Source organism: Phyllobates terribilis, unplaced genomic scaffold (assembly GCF_046119375.1).
Source record: "Phyllobates terribilis strain yellow unplaced genomic scaffold, ASM4611937v1 Scaffold_10__3_contigs__length_209671492, whole genome shotgun sequence".
NCBI lineage: Eukaryota > Metazoa > Chordata > Amphibia > Anura > Dendrobatidae > Phyllobates > Phyllobates terribilis.
This window is the reverse complement of record NW_027362770.1, coordinates 154,519,891-154,539,339: the sequence shown is the minus strand read 5'-3', so window position 1 is coordinate 154,539,339 and position 19,449 is coordinate 154,519,891. Positions and strand designations below refer to the sequence as shown.

Genomic DNA, 19,449 nt, shown 5'->3' with positions numbered 1-19,449 from the left:
GACGGCGCGCGCCTGTTTTCTGTACAGAACGCTTATAATTGTGTTATAATTTATTATCAGAAGTGATCGACACTTGGATTTTGTGCAGATTTTTCAGAGAATGTGTCCTGGATCAGTGACCGAATAAAGAACAATCTTAGGGAGAACTGATCCTTCTCTGGATTATTTTGGATGGTTGGAAAAACAAAAAGGCGAGACCTCTCAGTCTCCCAGAAGGGTCGGCTGATCTCCCAAAACCTGGCGAAACCTGACGGAAATTGTCGATTTGGGAAATATTTCTCAGGGAGGCAGAGAACTAGGCGACCAATCAGAGCACAGCTTTCATTTCTTTTAGTGCTCTGGCAGAATGAAAGCTGTTCTGTGATTGGTTGCTATAGGCAACAGACTTTTTTTTAAAGATTGTTTTCATTGTGTTTAATTGACATTTTTCACTTTAGAAATCGGTTTACGACCATTTATTCATCACTTATGTGACCGTCTCAATTGATCCTTACACATTTTCTAGGCCTCAGTTATGAAAAGTGAACAAAATAAGTCACTGTCGACCGTATGAGCGAAGGTCGGCCTTCATGTCCGCTAATAGTGCCGCTGCCTTTCACAGAATACCGGTCGGCCATGACAGCTCTTATACACCGAGTACAGCATAAGGTCATGGGTCCCAATTCAAAATCTCCAAAATGGCCGCCAACTATAATGCGTTTTTAACTTCTTCCTGACACAAGCGTCAATTCCGGCGAGGTGCCCATCGCTTTACCCCTGCTATAGCCATTTTGGGTTGCAATGGCAGCCAGAGGCCTACTAAAAGCTCCACCTCCACCATCTTGGGCCTTCTGTGCAGCCTGGACCACTATATACCGCAATACAAACGATCAAGTCCTCAAAAAAATAAAAACATAACATTTTATTATCGTGACGTCCATAAAAAAAAAGTCCAATCTATGAAAATATAACAATAATGCACACAGAAATTTTTTTTTTTTTTAGGTGGTCAAAAACCACATGTTTTCTAATGGAAACCACTTCAGGAAAATGCTTCTTTTTTGGTGAGTTTTTGGGGTTTCCTGAAGCAGTTTTGAAGAGTTTTTTTGGGTATAGTGACATGATGTTCTTAAGATGCCCACCAAAGATATTCTAGTTGAAGGTTTTTTAGGAAAAATCCGGTCTTTTTTTTTTTCCCCATGAAGCAACTTTGCTGGCGGTTTCGCCGTCGCTTTTTCAAGGGCTCTTTTTTTTTTTTTTCTAGAATTTATGCTAGAATTAGCAAGAAGCTTCCTAGGCGAAGTTCGCAGTTTCTGAACACTGAAGTGAGCAGAAATTTTGTTTTTTACATTGCTGTTCATTTTTTGCGTTGAGTTTTTTCAGGTGGAATCTGTCGTGTGCACATAACCTTTAAGTGGTTTTTTTTTTGGTGATTTTTTTTTTTTTTAAAGTTTTTTTTTTTCAAGCCTTTTGATTGGACGGTGCCTAATTTGGAGCATTTTCCAAAAAGATCAAAGTTGTTTTTTGTTTTGCAATAGAAATGAATAGGACCCCCTCCCAAAAAACTCCACGTGCACATACACTTTATTGATCCAGAGGGAAATTGTAGAACCTGTAGTAATTGTAGTAAATGCCATAAAGTGAAAAAAAAAAAATTAAATTCCAATTTTTACATTTTTTGGCGTCATCGCAAATATTGTATGTACCCCAAAATATAAAAGATTCTGATCTCAGAAAATGGCGCCACACACCCAAATTATTTTTTTGTGTGCAAAGTTCCTGAACGTGTAAAAGTTTTGGTTTTGCGCCTCACCGATGCTCGTGCATAATCGCCCAATAAAATCTAAAACATACTGATATCAATAAATTTAATGTAACGTTTGCATAAGTTTACATTTTTGAGAATTATATTTCCAGATTATCTTTTCCACCATTTTACCTAACTAAAAATTGGCTCCATCCTTAAAGGGGTTGTCAACTTTTGTCGAAAATTTATTTATTTCTTTTTTTACTTGAATGCATGTATTTGGGACTAAAAGTAATTTTTTATTTAATGTGTTTTTTAAAATATTTTGCACTGCTTATCCTTCTAGTGTAACACTTAGGCTATATCTATTGCTGGCTCCAATCACATACTCTGCTCCTTAAGTGGTTACTTAAGTCCCCGGAAGAAGCTAGTGGAGAAACGCGCATCGGGGTGAGGAGGGCGCCGCTCGCATCCTGCATCACCCGTCTGCTCCTAGTGTAACTTTTAGGCTATATCTATTGCTGCCTCCAATCACATACTCTGCTCGTATTATCTAGATCTGGATTCAAGAAGAGATCCATATTCATTAAAAACTATAACATCTTTATTAAACAATTTATTAAAACCAATATATAAAATATAGAAACAGAGTGTCCAGTAGTGGGACACCACCCCATCCCTAATAATGCACTGTTGGTCACATGGGAGATCCAAAATATAAAGTTAAAGGTGACTAAAACTCCCAACTGTGACAGTATATACGGACACCTAACATTCGCTCTTAATAAGGTACAAACAAAATGCCATAGATCTGATAGAAGGAGAAATAATCCCAAAGCCTAGCTTAATAAGAGTGCATAGCATATAGGGGTGCTCCTGATGTGGGTACTAAAGTCCCTGGAAGAAGCTAGTGGCGAAACGCGCGTCAGGGTGAGGGGGGCACCGCTCACATCCTTCATCACCTGTCTGCTCATATTTCTCCTCTAAAGGTATTTTCCTCCTATTTTTTGTTCAGACCATCGTCCTTGCCTATGCATATATATTAGTTAAATACATATTGTACACACCATAGTCTCCATGTAGGGCTTTAGTACCCACATTAGGAGCACCCCTATATGCTATGCACTCTCATTAAGCTAGGCTGTGGGATTATTTCTCCTATCAGATCTTTCAATCAGATTTATGGCATTTTGTTTGTACCTTATTCAGAGCAACTATTAGGTGTCAATATATACTGTCACAGTTAGGAGTTTTATTCATCTTTATATTTTGGATCTCCCATGTGAATAACAGTGCATTATTAGGGATGCGGTGGTGTCCCCCTACTGGGCACTCTGTTTCTATATTCTAGATTTTATATATTGGTTTTAATACATATCTGGATCTAGATAATAGGAGCAGAGTATGTGATCGGTATTGTTTGAAGTGCCATAGGTGTAATTTTGGACATTTTTTGATAATAGATTTATGGCTGGCTGCAAAATGAGTTAACTGAGGATCTATTAGTGAGCTCCACCTAACAGTCTGATAACTCTTTTCTCTGTCTTTTTCTGATTTAGGACCACAGTACACATAAAAGTTGATTGTGTAGGGAAATAAAAAGCCTGTAAAAGCCAAATGGTGTCATATTTTTATTGAAACCTAATTGTAAACATTAGTTTTAGCTCCAATTACATGAATTTAAGTAAAAAAAAAAAAAAAGTCCCTTTAAGGTGGACAACCCCTTAAAGACAGTGTATTTGGGGGAGGGGAACCAGACATTCAGGCCCGAATAAGCACAATTTCTACGTACAAACACTAAGCTTTACTTTGCTGCAATTCTTCTGATAGCCGGTAGGTGTCTCACTCCTTGTTACAAGTTTTCACCGCATCAAGACACAAAACACCAGACGCCCTCTCTAGTCAGGTGAGATTCTATGGTAAGGTCACGTGAGCAGCTGCTTCTGTTACCAAGGATACCTGGAAAAGCGAAAAAAACTGCAAACAGCTGTATCACGTGATTAGGCAGCGTAAATACATTCCGAGCAGATTCGCCATTTTCCCCGTTCATTGACAGGTGGGTGATTAAATGAATATTCGCGCTGTTTATTCATCGTGACGTATCTAGTCGGGCTTTAAATTGTACTTGTAAATATTAAATAAGAGGACAATATTTATTTTTAATGGTGAATGTGCGAGCGGGAATGGTCAGAAGCAAGAATTGCGCGGGATGTTTGAGCTCATCATTCAGTGCCTGGGACGGACAGAGAGAAGGTCTGCGGGGCGCCGGGGGTGGCCAGACCGGGGATGAGCGCTCATAGAGGGGGCTACTAAGAAGAAAGGTGACTGCTATCTACCTCTGCACTATGGACAGACCGGCCAGGTGAGCGAGCGGTTAAACCCCAAAATTGTCCCTTTTTTTTCCCCTAATGGGTTAAATTTTATATTATGTTTTTTTCCAGTGGCAGCGACATCGAATATACGTTTATTTTACTATGATTCTGTCGGTGATTGGCGGCCACTTACCTGCCGCGGTCGGTGATTGGAGCATGAAGGGGTTAATGGAGCGCAGACCCATATATCTGCTGTTTGTATTCCCCCTTTTCCTGCCGCCTGTCACGTCCATACTGATGCTATGCTGTGCCACTATAGACACCAGCATAGGGGCTTTCATGCTCGGCCAGCCCGGTCTGTTACTCCAGGGTTACATGCTGACTTTGGTCATGGCACCTGGGAGGCCGACGTCTGTGCTGTGTGATTCCTTTTAAGGACTGCACCGCCTCAATCACCATTATACACCCCCCTCACCTTCTCCCTGAATGTGTGATTGGACGCCGGGGCTGAGTCTGACGGTGGCACATCCCAGCGTCGGGCACAAGAAACATGCAGCGCTGTTTGTCAAGAGATTTGCTATATAAAATATACATTTGTACAAAATATATATTAGAAATTTTTATATATATATACAGTGCCTACAAGTAGTATTCAACCCCCTGCAGATTTAGCTGGTTTGATAAGATGCAAATAAGTTAGAGCCTTCAAACTGCAAACGAGAGTAGGTTTTATGAACAGAAGCATAAATCTTACAAACCAAAAAGTTATGTTGCTCAGTTGAATTTTATTAAATTTTAAACATAAAAGTGTGGGTCAATTATTATACAACCCCTATGTTTAATATTTTGTGGAATAACCCTTGTTTGCAATTACAGCTAATAATCGTCTTTTATAAGACCTGATCAGGCCGGCACAGGTCTGTGGAGTTATCTTGGCCCACTCCTCCATGCAGATCTTCTCCAAGTTATCTAGGTTCTTTGGGTGTCTCATGTGGACTTTATTCTTGAGCTCCTTCCACAAGCTCCAACACCTTGACTTTTTCCCTCTTGAACCACGCCTTGGTTTTCTTGGCTGTGTGCTTTGGGTCGTTGTCTTGTTGGAAGATGAAATTACGACCCATCTTAAGATCCTTGATGGAGGAGCGGAGGTTCTTGGCCAAAATCTCCAGGTAGGCCGTGCTATCCATCTTCCCATGGATGCGGACCAGATGGCCAGGCCCCTTGGCTGAGAAACAGCCCCACAGCATGATGCTGCCACCACCATGCTTGACTGTAGGGATGGTATTCTTGGGGTCGTATGCAGTGCCATCCAGTCTCCAAACGTCACGTGTGTGGTTGGCACCAAAGATCTCGATCTTGGTCTCATCAGACCGTAGAACCTTGAACCAGTCTGTCTCAGAGTCCTCCAAGTGATCATGAGCAAACTGTAGACGAGCCTTGACATGACGCTTTGAAAGTAAAGGTACCTTACGGGCTCGTCTGGAACGGAGACCATTGCGGTGGAGTACGTTACTTATGGTATTGACTGAAACCAATGTCCCCACTGCCATGAGATCTTCCCGGAGCTCCTTCCTTGTTGTCCTTGGGTTAGCCTTGACTCTTCGGACAAGCCTGGCCTCGGCACGGGAGGACACTTTCAAAGGCTGTCCAGGCCGTGGAAGGCTAACAGTAGTTCCATAAGCCTTCCACTTACGGATGATGCTCCCAACAGTGGAGACAGGTAGGCCCAACTCCTTGGAAAGGGTTTTGTACCCCTTGCCAGCCTTGTGACCCGCCACGATCTTGTCTCTGATGGCCTTGAAATGCTCCTTTGTCTTTCCCATGTTGACCATGTCTGAGTGCTGTTCACAAGTTTGGGGAGGGTCTTAAATAGTCAGAAAAGGCTGGCAAAAGAGATCTTTAATCCACACATGTGAAGCTCATTATTCTTGGTGCCTGAACTACTTCTTAATACTTTTGGGGGACCAAACAGAATTCTTGTGGTTTAAGGGGTTGAATAATAAATGACACTCTGAATTAACTTTTAACGTTTTAAAAAAAAAAAAAAAAAAAAAAATTTGCTGCAGTGCATTTCCCACTTCCAGGCTGATCTACGGTACAAATGTCACAATGCCAAGTTAATTCCGCATGTGTCAACCAGCTAAATCTGCAGGGGGTTGAATACCACTTGTAGGCACTGTATATATAATATATATTATTTTAGAGCAAAAGCCTTAAGATTATTCTGGGAAAGTTGGCAAGCTTTAAAGAGTCCTCATTTTTTCTATTATTTTGCTCTCGATTATTTATACACATATTGAAAAATAATAAAGTAATATATATTTACTTTATTTTTTAAAATCCGCTGTACATTGCCAGAGATATAGGCCTTTTAATTTGGTGCTACTTTTTATTTATTTTACTCACTTATATAGCGCCATTACTTCCTTAGCGCTTTACAGACAATATCATCACTGTCCCCATTGGGGCTCACAATCTAGATTCCCTATCAGTATGTCTTTGGAGTGTGGGCAGAAACTGGAGAACCCGGAGGAAACCCACGCAAACACGTGGAGAACATACAAACTCCTTGCAGATGTTGTCCTTGGTGGGATTTGAACCCAGGACCCCAGTGCTGCAAGACTGCAGTGCTAACCACTGAGTCACTGTACTACCCTAATTTTTTTGCTCTTCACTAAGAACTCTCTGGGGGACGTCTTTGCACTGATCTACTCCTCCTTTGATAAAGACCATAAAGATTAGTGCTAAATAAAAAAAAAAGCCTCATATCTTTAAAACCAGGGCTTTGGAGTCTGTAAGCCAAACCTCCGACTCCTCAATTTCCACAACTCCGACTCTCCGCCTTCCTAATACACGGCTCATGTTTAAGTGATAAATTTACTGTAGCACAGATTCATCTCAGCTAAAAGTCTAGACCCTTAAGCCCCCGTCTCACATAGCGATATCGCTGCAACGATCAGGCCCCTGCTGTGAGGTCGCTGATCGTTGCAAAGTGTCCCGGACCATTTTTTGGTCGTTGGCCTCCCGCTGGCCAGCACACATCGCTGTGTGTGACCAGCGGGACCAACGATCTGGCTGGTAACTATGGTAAACATCGGGTTACTAGGGACACGCGCGCACTTAGTAACCCGCTGTTTACCATGGATACCACTCTGCTACGGTGATCAGGGATCAGTTAGATCAGGAATAGGACGGACATTTATAGGACATTTCATAACTTTCCCAAATTCTTATGAAAAAATATTCCCCACTAACTGCATTGAACTACTGTACCCAATTTATTATATATTTTAGGAGTTTGAGTCGGTCCATTTTATACCGACTCAACCAAAATGGACACCGCTCCGACTCCACAGCCCTGTTTAAAACCATATGGTGGATTTAAAAAAAAAAAAAAAAAACAACCCCAGAACACTCACTGGAGCAGTAATAAAATGAGCAAAATCCGGCCACTTTTGAGCCGATGATGGGTTCTCTTTATGCTTAGCTCTGGTCTTACGCTATAATCTAATTAATTCAGAGTTCAAATGATATTTTTCAGGAATAAAAAATCAGTGGATTATTCCCAGTTTTTGGACTTAGAGGATGATGGTAAGTTAAAAATAGAATAATGTTTGTGATTTACCGTACATGCATGTGCCATATTGGGGTTGGTCCATATGGGTCAGAATTGGCTTATAGGAGGGGTACAAGGGACACATTGCCTGCTTTCTTGTATCTGCATTTTGATATCATCTGTAGTTCCAGGTAACTATTCAGTAGCAGCGTTTCTAAATGTGCATGAAAATGCTATTTCTGGCCATTATGACTTGAGTCCTGCATTTTTCAACAGTTTTCCCCCCTCTACAGGCTTTATCTCATAATTTTCAGTTGTCTCTGAGCTGGTGGGGTGAGACTAGCCACTATGATGTCTCTCATGCACAGCACACACAGACATGAGTGATTCCTGCTCTTGTCTCTATGATGTAACACATATTCAGCAGCATGGAGGACATTATACAGTAGTACTGAGCAGTGTAGCTGTGAATCCAAAAAGTAGCATCATGGAGGACATTATTACGTAGTACTGAGCAGTGTAGCTGCAAATCCAGCTTTGGGGTGAGATAAGCACCTATTAGAAAGCAGCAGCACTTTCTTTGTGTCTCCTCTCTTTATAGACTTGATAAGCAGCAGTAATCTGATCCCTCAGTCTTTCTTTGAGGAAGAAGGATATACCCTGTTGTTTTTTTGGACAGTAGACTATCAATTCAATAGGAGGGGAAGAAGTGGCTTATAAGTGGAGAAAGAAGCTGATTTGTGTGATCAGAAGTATTACAGAGTTTCTCCTATTGGCTTGCGCTATTGATAGATGGCCATATTTTTTTTTTATTATTATTTTCCAAACATTCTTCTTTTTTTTTTCTTGTAGACGAGGATTTCGCTTCTTCCGTCCCTGTAAGTAAGAAAGCGCGAGTGGAGACGAAGGAGAAAAAGGAAAAACCAATAAAGAAAAATCACAAAGAAGAAGCCGCAACGACCAATTCCCAGAAAAAGAGGTGAGTGAGGGGCACATGGCACAGAATGGGATATTGTGTCCCCTGAGGATCGGACTCCTGTCATGTAAAGTGGTCACAGCACGATGATCGGGGGAATTGGAGTGACGCTAGTGCATGTGGGGGAGAACAGATACCGAGGCAACTGTCTCGCATGGAGCGGCTGCAGCTTGCTGAGCACTTTACCACCCAGTGTCTCACCATGCCCAGACTGGCCCTTTAAGGGGGTTATCCAGGACTAAATTTTTTTTACTATAAGCCAAAAACTAACAGTCAAGTAGTTGCTAATAGAGCCAACTACCCTCATGTCAGTTCTTAGGCCCGCAGTAAAAAAAATAATATTCTGGATAACTCCTTTACACCTTTTGGTTTTCAGACCACCCCTTTAATCAAATTGTTTTTCTAATATACTTCAATGAAAAATTTCCCTCTCTACTCTAACTTCCAGTCTACTTTTTTTTTTTTTTTTTTTTCCTTGAAACTTCCGATGACGTTCCATTTGAGAATTCTCAGTGCATGCTCAAACAGGTTGTCATCAGGCGACTGGGGTTTCAATCGCTGCCATTCCCACCCTGAAATAGAGAGTCATCAGTGACTCCCACGGTCTACTGAGCATGTGCCGGTTGTCAATTCCTACACATGCTCAGTATATAAGCTCACTGTGCGATATTCCTTTGAATGCACAGTGATGGTGAGTTCTGTGCCATCACTTCTCAAGAGCAGGCAAGAAAGCGCACTGTCACTGTGTTATATTCTTTGAATGCACAGTGACAGTTCGCTTTCTCGCCTGCTCTAAAGAGAAGTGACGGCAACAGAGCGCATTGTCTGTGTTCGTTACAAAGGGCAGGGAGAGCAGAGGCAAGACCTTGAAACCTACGACACTTCGTTTCAGGGTGGGGACAACAGCTACGGCAGTGACCACAGCCCCGGCCCCCCAATGACCATCCTGTTTGAGTAACCCACAATGCACTGGAGATTCTCAAGCGAAAAGTCATTGTAAGTTATTTAAAAAAAGCAGAGAGGAAGCGATAGGAAATAGACATTTAGTATAAAATTCACCTTTTGGCTTCAGGCCTTTCAATGAGTTTAGCTCTGTGCAGATTACTATGATTTGTCACATTTCGGGTACAGTCAGGTTTCCACTTTGATCAGTGTTTTTTATTTTTGCCTTTCTCCCAGGCTGCCAATAGAAGACAAGCTGTATCAGAGGGATTTAGAAGCGGCTTTGGCGCTGTCGGCTTTGACGTCCGTCATTATAGAGAACGATGAGAATATTCCCAGAAATGGTATATATTTGTTATTATCAATTAATGTTAGGGGCCTGCGCTCCTGGTATTCTGCAAGAAAATACTGGGTTGTCCAGTGAAAATAAACAGCGCTTATTGACCGGTGGGGGTCCGACCACAGGGGTCCTACCGGTCTGCAGAACGGCATACTTTTATACTTGTTAGAAGAGAGTGCTAGTGCCCATGCTTTTCTTTGCCCCATATAGAGTAGATGAAGCGGCTGTCGGGCATTCCACCTGCCGTTCCATTTTGTAACTAGGATAAAAATTCCCGGTCGGAGCCCCCAGCAATCAGCGATCGGTCCCGGTCGGAACCCCCAGCGATCGGTCCCGGTCGGAACCCCCAGCGATCGGTCCCGGTCGGAACCCCCAGCGATCGGTCCCGGTCGGAACCCCCAGCGATCGGTCCCGGTCGGAACCCCCAGCGATCGGTCCCGGTCGGAACCCCCAGCGATCGGTCCCGGTCGGAACCCCCAGCGATCGGTCCCGGTCGGAACCCCCAGCGATCGGTCCCGGTCGGAACCCCCAGCGATCGGTCCCGGTCGGAACCCCCAGCGATCAGCGCCGGTCCCGGTCGGAACCCCCAGCGATCAGCGCCGGTCCCGGTCGGAACCCCCAGCGATCAGCGCCGGTCCCGGTCGGAACCCCCAGCGATCAGCGCCGGTCCCGGTCGGAACCCCCAGCGATCAGCGCCGGTCCCGGTCGGAACCCCCAGCGATCAGCGCCGGTCCCGGTCGGAACCCCCAGCGATCAGCGCCGGTCCCGGTCGGAACCCCCAGCGATCAGCGCCGGTCCCGGTCGGAACCCCCAGCGATCAGCGCCGGTCCCGGTCGGAACCCCCAGCGATCAGCGCCGGTCCCGGTCGGAACCCCCAGCGATCAGCGCCGGTCCCGGTCGGAACCCCCAGCGATCAGCGCCGGTCCCGGTCGGAACCCCCAGCGATCAGCGCCGGTCCCGGTCGGAACCCCCAGCGATCAGCGCCGGTCCCGGTCGGAACCCCCAGCGATCAGTTCATTATCACCTAGACTGCTGATAGTTGATAATGATTGGCGCACCTTGACACACTGCTCCATTAAGGTGATCATGCAGGCACTACTACTGTGCCCGGACAATAACCGGCAGGAGGATGGGAGTAATCACAGCCTCGATCCAGGCAGTTATTTCCCCCTACCCCACAGCCTTTGTTTTGCCTCCTATGTAATTTGTCTGATATGAACTTCATTGTCTTTTTGTGTCGTCTTATCCAGAAGCTCCAGAAGACGCCTATAAGTTTATGAAAGATCCTGACGTGTTCGAAGCGTCCTTCTCAAATTGCAGCGTTGACAGCAGCACTCTAGGTAAGTTTTTTTTTTTTTGTTTTTTTTAAACATGAAATCTTACTGGTCTAGGAAAAAAAAAAAAAACATTTTCATTTTGTTTTTATCCACTGACTGCTTTTTTTTTTTTTTTATCTTTTTCCTTTTACTTTACCACCTCTTGAACTCAATGCCAGCTGTATAAATCTGTATATGATATGCTCCCCCTGGTGGTGGCTGCTGGCTGAGTTATTATTTAAAGAGGTAAATAATAAAGCTGGAAAACCTGATGCTGGTGCAGCATGAGGCTGCTTCTGCTGCTGCCCCCAGTTTTTTTGCTCACCGCTGCAGTCAATCACTGTCACTGTTGACAAGACTTCTAAGCTCACTGGCATACAGATGTTCCTCCATTTTGCTGTGTTCTCCACTGAATTTAATGGTAAACCGATCTATAAAACACATATGTAAAAATCATTAATAACCCCTTAATGACTGATGTCCGTCTTTCGAACCATGGCGCTCTGACGGCGGAGATTTACTTTCTGCTGTCCTCCTCCGCAGGTCTGGACGAGATCACAGATGATAATGAAGACCCCGGTAGAGGCAGAGGCCGCAGACAAGCTGCTTCTAAAGCCATCACCGAGCAGAGGAAACTCCTGACGGAAGAAAGCGGAGATGAAGAGGATGCCGATGAGTTTAAGCCAGATACAATGGCGGGTATGTACACGGTGGGAGTAATTGGTAAATCATTGTATGTCCTGACTTGTACATGTTCACACCTGCAGAAGACAGGGCCATATAATGCGCAGCGGAGCAGCACAGGATACAGAGTAGTTAGATGACTGCTACTTGTATAGTCTGGGAGTACAGGCATCATTATTATGTAAGAATCTGGATCTGACTTACACCCTCCCCCATCAATCAGCTGGCTTAAAGGGGTTCTCTAGGGTTTTTTTTTTTTTTTTTATATTGATGGTCTATCTTTAGGATAGGTCATCAGTGGAGGTCTGTCATCTGGCTCTGCCACCGATCAGCTGCTACAGGACCTATGGTGCCAGTACACCAAAGTGCCGTATGCTACGTTGTGGCAGTTCTCAGGTACTGTAGCTCAGCTGTGTGGGACCTGGGTAATAGGAGCTGAGTTGCAGTATCTGAGAACGGCCATTACAGTGTTGGACCTGTTAGCTGGTCCTTGGGGTGGGACCCCCACCGGGTAGTAGGAGCTGAGTTGCAGTATCACGGTGAGGGACCTGGTAACACCTGATCCTTGGGGTCTTGAACCCCCACCGATCTGACACTGATGACCTATCCACAGCTTAGGAAACCAATATCAAACTCTCAATTTATTTTTTTTCTTGAGTCCTTGTATTTTTGCCAATAAGGATTTATTCATTTTTAACCGTATAGCTTCTACATCTTCTATGTGTCACAGTACATGGCAGAATGAGTTACAGGTGAATCTATCACAGCTGCGACTCTTATATTTATCTTCTAATCTGATAAAAGTTAATCTTTGATGTAATCTTAATTTTTGGCTTAACAGACTCTGCGGTGAGAGCGAGCTCACTGACTGATTCACCGGTAACTCTGCCATCTGCTATGTATTGTGAAACATAGAGGATGTAGAAGCTAAACGATTCACCATTTTTAATGATACACTCTTTTTACAGACCGGGACTCTGAAAGTGATGCCAGTTTTAGCGACGAAGAAGAAGAATTTGAAGTTAAAAAATCGAAGAAAGCGTCAACCGGTAAAGTTACCAAACAGCAGGCGAAGAGCGGAAAAAAGGAGAAGAACGTGACAAAGGCACAGAAAGCGGGTGAGGAGAGGAGAGTGCTCGCTGATATGCTCCATTGGAGCAGATGGGATAAATTCCCATTGTTGACTGATAAATATTGTAGGAAAATGCTGCATTATGATGAATTCCGAGATGTCACAGCTCACCTCCTCCTCCTCCTGTACAATGACTGATAACACCTCTATATACAGTAGATAACACAGGATCCACCATTCACAATATATGATGTCACTGCTCACCTCCTCCTCCTGTACAATGACAGATAACACCTCTATATACAGTAGATAACACAGGATCCACCATTCACAATAGGTGATGTCACAGCTCACCTCCTCCTCCTCCTGTACAATGACTGATAACACCTCTATATACAGTAGATAACACAGGATCCACCATGACCTTGTATTATTTTCCCTTATATGCTGCAGTGTCTCCTAAAACAGTGACTGTGAAAATAAAACCAATGCCAGCAAAGAATCCCCCCGTCAGTCCACCTGCTGCGTTATACAGTAGCCCACCAGTGGGTGTGAAGAGACCGGCATGGACGCCTCCAGGTAAGCAAACCTCCCCCTACCTCCGATATATCCAGTGCCTCCATAATCGCACATCCTCCTTCCATACTTGCGTCTCATTCCTTTGCAAGATCTCTGCTTGCTTTCAACATATTGATACACTTTTAGCATTCTGAGGCATTAAACACCTGATCACGTCATGTCACAGTGACACAGGTAGAGGGCGCTGATACATTTCAATGATGAGGATTGTGGTTTTTCTTTTCTCTTTATCCCGGATCTAAATTGTTGACCACCTTCCCAGTGTAGGACATACCAGAGGCAGGTGTCGGCTGCGCCGAGCTCCAATTGCTACTCTGACAGCGCCATTGTAGTGGTGGCGCTCTGGTTGGGCGTCATTTCCAGCATCTATCACACTTATCCACACTCTACAATTGCAGGGTGCCAATGGGTCACCACATTCTTCATAGGGAATTATGATTTCTGCATATATTGCACTATATGGTATAAGGAATCAAACTGGTTATTGGTTGGGTGAAGCCATTTATTGTCAAACTACTGTGTTTTCTCTTTTTAAATCTTAATGACAACCAAAAACATCCAAATGCGTCCTTGAGATCTCCCCAGAGTGGCTCAATGATATTGAGGTCAGGAGACTGAGATGGCCACTCCAGAACCTTCACTTTGTTCTGCTGTAGCCAATGACAGGTCCACTTGGCCTTGTGTTTTGGAACGTCCAAGTACGTCCCATGCGCAGCTTCCGGGCTGATGAGTGCAAATTTGCCTCCAGTATTTGTTGATAACGTGCTGCATTCATCTTTCCTTCAACTTTTACCAAGTTTCCTGTGCCTTTGTAGCTCACACATCCCCAAAACATCAGCGATCCACCTCCATGCTCTACTGTAGGAATGGTGTTCCTTTCATCATAGGCCTTGTTGACCTATCTCCAAATGTAACATTTACAGTTGTGGCCAAAAAGTTCAATTTTAGTCTCATCACTCCAAATTACCTTGTTCCAGAAGTTTTGAGGCTTGTCTCTGTGCTGTTTGGCGTATTGTAGGTGAGATACTTTGTGGCATTTGCGCAGTAATGGCTTTCTTCTGGTGACTCGACCATGCAGACCATTTTTCTTCAAGTGCCTCCTTATTGTGCATCTTGAAACAGCCACACCACTAGTTTTCAAGACCCTGAATTTCAGCTGATGTTATTTGTGTTTTTTTCTTTGCATCCTGAACAATTTTCCTGGCAGTTGTGGATGAAATTTTTGTTGGTCTACCTGACCGTGGTTTGGTTTTTACAGAACCCCTGATTTTCCATTTGTTAATCACAGTTTGAACGCTGCTGACTGGCAATTCCTTGGATATCTTTTTGTATCCCTTTCCTGTGTTATACAGTTCAACTACCTTTTTCCGTAGATCCGTTAACAATTCTCTTGCTTTCCCCATGACTCACAATCCAGAAACGTCAGCGGCTGGATGAAAGATGCAAGAGTCTGCCTGGATCCCAGAAAGTCACTCAGCTTTTATGCACACACACTAATTACAAGCAAAGAGGCCACAAGTGAGGATGTTACCTTTAGTAGCCATTCAAACCCATTTGTGTCAAATTCTGTGCATGTTATCAGGCCAAAATCACCAGGGTATGTGAACTTTTGATCAGGGTCATTTGGATGTTTTTGGTTGTCATTAAGATTTAAAAAGAGAAAACACAGTAGTTTGACAATAAATGGCTTCACCCAACCAATAACCATGCGTGGAGAAAAAGATTTTTGTTATCATTCATATTCTCTGAAACAAGGTAAAAGATAGGAAACATTCAGCCGGGGTATGTAAACTTTTGAGCACAACTAATCTATATATTAGTCCCCATAAAGAACTTGAACCTGCAATAGTATAAATAAATATATGAATATAAAAAAAGATTTGAGCAAATTCGACAGTAAAGAAATTATCGAAATAAAAAAAGTTGGTATCGCTAAATCCGTAAATGTCTGAACTATCAAAATGTAAAATTAATTATCCCATAATATAAATAAATGTAAAAAAAAACAACAAAAAACTGAAGTGTCAGATATACCATTTATTTGGTTACCGCACCTCCACCAAAAATGCAATAACAAGCAATCTAAACCTCGTACCCCATAAATGGCATTAATTAGAACCATTAAAAAATATACACAGCTACAAAAAACTATATATATTTATAATTTTTTTTTTGTAGTTTATGTATGTGTGTATATATAGATACCGTATTTTTCTGACTATAAGACGCACTTTATTCCTCCAGTTTTGGAGGAAAGTGGGAGGGGTGCGTCTTATAGTCCGTCTATATATGTATACTATGACGCGGGGGATGGGCTAAAGAAAATGGGCGTGGGGAGCAGTGAATATTAATTTTCCTTAATAGGGCGCACACTGTACCCAGCGGTCTGTGTTAACGCTAATAAAGAGCATGAATATTCACTACAACTCACTCCCATGGGATGTAGTGAATATTTATGCTCTTTAATAGCGGGCGCATGTGACCGCCGGCCACAGCAGGAGCCGCGCTGCGGGTACAGTGTGCGCCCTATTAAGGAAAATGAATATTCACTGCTCTCCACGTCCATAGTTCCGACGTGGGGAGCAGTGACTATTCCAGCAGAGCATGTCACAGTGTGAGGGCGCATGGCAGTTACGCCATGAGCTGCTCACACAGTGAGATCATTGTCTGCAGCAGAGCAGGACGCAGCGCTGCAGGAGAGAGGAGGTGAGTATAATTGTTTATTTTTTTTGTGTGCAGCGTGATGGGGATTGGGGGGGGCGGTATACATACCAGGAAGAGGGATGAAGGGGGGGGCCATGCATACCAGGAGGAGGGATGAAGGAGGGGGCCATGCATACCAGGAGGAGGGATGAAGGGGGGGGCCATGCATACCAGGAGGAGGGATGAAGGGGGGGGCCATGCATACCAGGAGGAGGGATGAAGGGGGGGGCCATGCATACCAGGAGGAGGGATGAAGGGGGGGGCCATGCATACCAGGAGGAGGGATGAAGGGGGGGGGCATGCATACCAGGAGGAGGGATGAAGGGGGGGCATGCATACCAGGAGGAGGGATGAAGGGGGGGGCATGCATACCACGAGGAGGGATGAAGGGGGGGGGGCATGCATACCAGGAGGAGGGATGAAGGGGGGGGGGCATGCATACCAGGAGGAGGGATGAAGGGGGGGCCATGCATACCAGGAGGAGGGATGAAGGAGGGGGCCATGCATACCAGGAGGAGGGATGAAGGGGGGGGCCATGCATACCAGGAGGAGGGATGAAGGGGGGGCCATGCATACCAGGAGGAGGGATGAAGGGGGGGCCATGCATACCAGGAGGAGGGATGAAGGGGGGGGCCATGCATACCAGGAGGAGGGATGAAGGGGGGGGGGCATGCATACCAGGAGGAGGGATGAAGGGGGGGGCATGCATACCAGGAGCAGGGATGAAGGGGGGGGCATGCATACCAGGAGGAGGGATGAAGGGGGGGGCATGCATACCAGGAGGAGGGATGAAGGGGGGGGCATGCATACCAGGAGGAGGGATGAAGGGGGGGGCATGCATACCAGGAGGAGGGATGAAGGGGGGGGGCATGCATACCAGGAGGAGGGATGAAGGGGGGGAGGGATGAAGGGGGGGCATGCATACCAGGAGGAGGGATGAAGGGGGGGGGCATGCATACCAGGAGGAGGGATGAAGGGGGGGGCATGCATACCAGGAGGAGGGATGAAGGGGGGGCATGCATACCAGGAGGAGGGATGAGGGGGGCCATGCATACCAGGAGGAGGGATGAGGGGGGCCATGCATACCAGGAGGAGGGATAAAGGGGGGGCATATATACCAGGATGGGGGATATTAACAGAATTGGGGGACATTACCCCTATACCAGTGTCAGCAGCAAACCCCCCTTTTGCTTTTTACCTATTTTGTTACATGACAACCTGTGTTTAAATATTTTAATAATCAGATTTGTGTGTGTGATGCATCAGCACTAAATTGTCTAAGTTAGTGAAGTGAGAAAAATGTAGGCATAAATTAAATTTATGGGATCGAATAAGTGAAAATTGGCATGTGCATATGTATTCACCCCTTTTGCTATGAAGCCCCTAAAAATTTCTGGTGCAAGCAATACTTTCCCAAGTCACTGTACAACGCAGGCTCCATTGGCTGATGTGCTCCATGTATAACCACTGGATCTCCTGAAGGGAAGCAGAGGTTTGTGGATTTTATCGAATGCATTATCTGTCCCCGTTCCTCCTAATTGGATGTATTTGGGGCTAGAAATATTTTTTTTCAATTGGGTTTAATTAAACATTTTGCACCTTTTGGCTTTTACAGGCTTTGTTTCCCGGCACATTTACAGTCTGATCATAAATCAGCTGTGAGGAACTCAGGAAAAAGACTGACTAGAGTTTGTAACTCTTATCCGAGTGTAAGAATGAGCTCACTGATGGATCCTCAGTTAGCTCATTCTGCAGCCAGCAAGACAGACTATAGAAGGCAATTTTTTAATGAAACTCCATTGCTAAAATTGATTTTTTTTAACACTTGATGTAAGAAAAAAAAAAAAAAAAAGCCCCAAAAGTGGACAAACCCTTAAAGTTGTTTCTCTCCGCAGCTTCCTCTGGAGCAGTGCGGAGTCCTTTGGCCGGGATAACCGTGAAGTCTCCTAATCAGGGCCTGCGCCTCGGTCTGTCAAGACTGGCGAGGGTGAAACCGTTACATCCAACGCCCGCCCTGCACTGAACCTGATGTATAGACTGAGCGCCGGACCCAGCACCGGTGCCGTCACACCCCGCAGACGCGTGCGCAGGGCGAGGACTCCTCCGATTACTATAGGAACAATCCCCCCACCGACCGTTACTCCAATATTCAGGATTTGTGGACTCTTCTGTACAGTTTTCATGTTGTATCGGGACATTTGGAACATCGGCCTATAAAAGTCATCCATTTCTTGCTTTATATTTTAGGAACCAAATCCTGGACCCCGGGGGGATTCGGACACGTTGCGCACCAGATGTATACGGGGGATCCAGACCATGCTATGTGGTCACGTTTTAGCTGACCTTTGAAGTTTAACGACAGGTTTCAAAAAATAATTACTTTTTAGCCCAAAATGCTTTCATATAAGTCCTGGATGGTGGACGCTCCAATGAATGTACAGGTTCATATACGTCCATGATGCAGCCGTTCAGGTCTTGGTGATATGGACGCTAAGCTGCAGTCACATTGGTCACCTGGTTTAGCCCTAAGGGGGAAGACCACGAGGGGCGGCCGGCCGCAGACAGCTGGAACTCTGCCCGCCGGGTCAATGGTGGGCAATGTATGACCAGGCGCCCCATGTGGTTTCCCCTTTAAGGAACAGTCAGACTGCCGTATAACTCAGGCAAGGATCGCAACCCAATTATCTAACTGGCCGGCGGCTCTCCCAACCGTGACGGCATGTATTTCTATGCAGCTGTCACGTTTTGTTCGGGAGACCGCCAGCCTGTCAGAGGATCCTTGCCTGAGTTATACGGCAGTCTGACTCTTCCCTTATATGACTTTTAGAGGCAGTACGGGAAAAGGCTCATTAGAGTTTACAATGACTCGCCGCGATGTCCGGACCGCCCGTGGGGCTCCTCGCCGGCCGCGATGTTCGGACCACCCGTGGGGCTCCTCGCCGGCCACGATGTTCGGACCGCCCGTGGGGCTTCTCGCCGGCCGCGATGTCTGGACCTGCCGTGGGGCTCCTCCCCAAACCTTCATCCTTGTAGGCTGCTGAGTTCGAGACCCCCGGGCGGTCCGGACACCGCTGTCCTTACCTGGATCGTGATGCCCAGATGTATAAAACAGGCTTTGAAACCGCAGTGTCGTCCCCTCCTAGTCTCTGTGTTCGTCGCGCCCCCCCCATCTCGTCTCTATTTTAATTGTCTATAAATGTCTGTGTTTGGCCCTGATCTCTGTGCGACACATTGTAAGATACT

At 45.1% G+C, this 19,449-nt stretch overlaps 1 protein-coding gene across 2 annotated transcripts; it reads left to right on the top strand.

The window, feature by feature from the left end:
• The first annotated feature begins 3,798 nt into the window (after positions 1 to 3,798).
• RAD51AP1 (RAD51 associated protein 1) lies at positions 3,799 to 19,449 on the top strand. Of its 2 annotated transcripts, none has more exons than XM_073649963.1 (9): positions 3,799 to 4,088; positions 7,580 to 7,629; positions 8,447 to 8,573; positions 9,750 to 9,856; positions 11,112 to 11,192; positions 11,712 to 11,867; positions 12,821 to 12,970; positions 13,378 to 13,503; positions 18,102 to 19,449. In XM_073649963.1, exons 1-9 carry the CDS (start codon positions 4,072 to 4,074, stop codon positions 18,227 to 18,229), a joined length of 942 nt encoding a protein of 313 aa, XP_073506064.1. In that variant the 5' UTR covers positions 3,799 to 4,071; the 3' UTR covers positions 18,230 to 19,449. The 2 variants fall into 2 exon arrangements, with proteins under 2 accessions (XP_073506064.1, XP_073506063.1); XM_073649962.1 differs by having other exon boundaries at positions 3,805 to 4,088; positions 11,103 to 11,192; positions 18,102 to 19,448.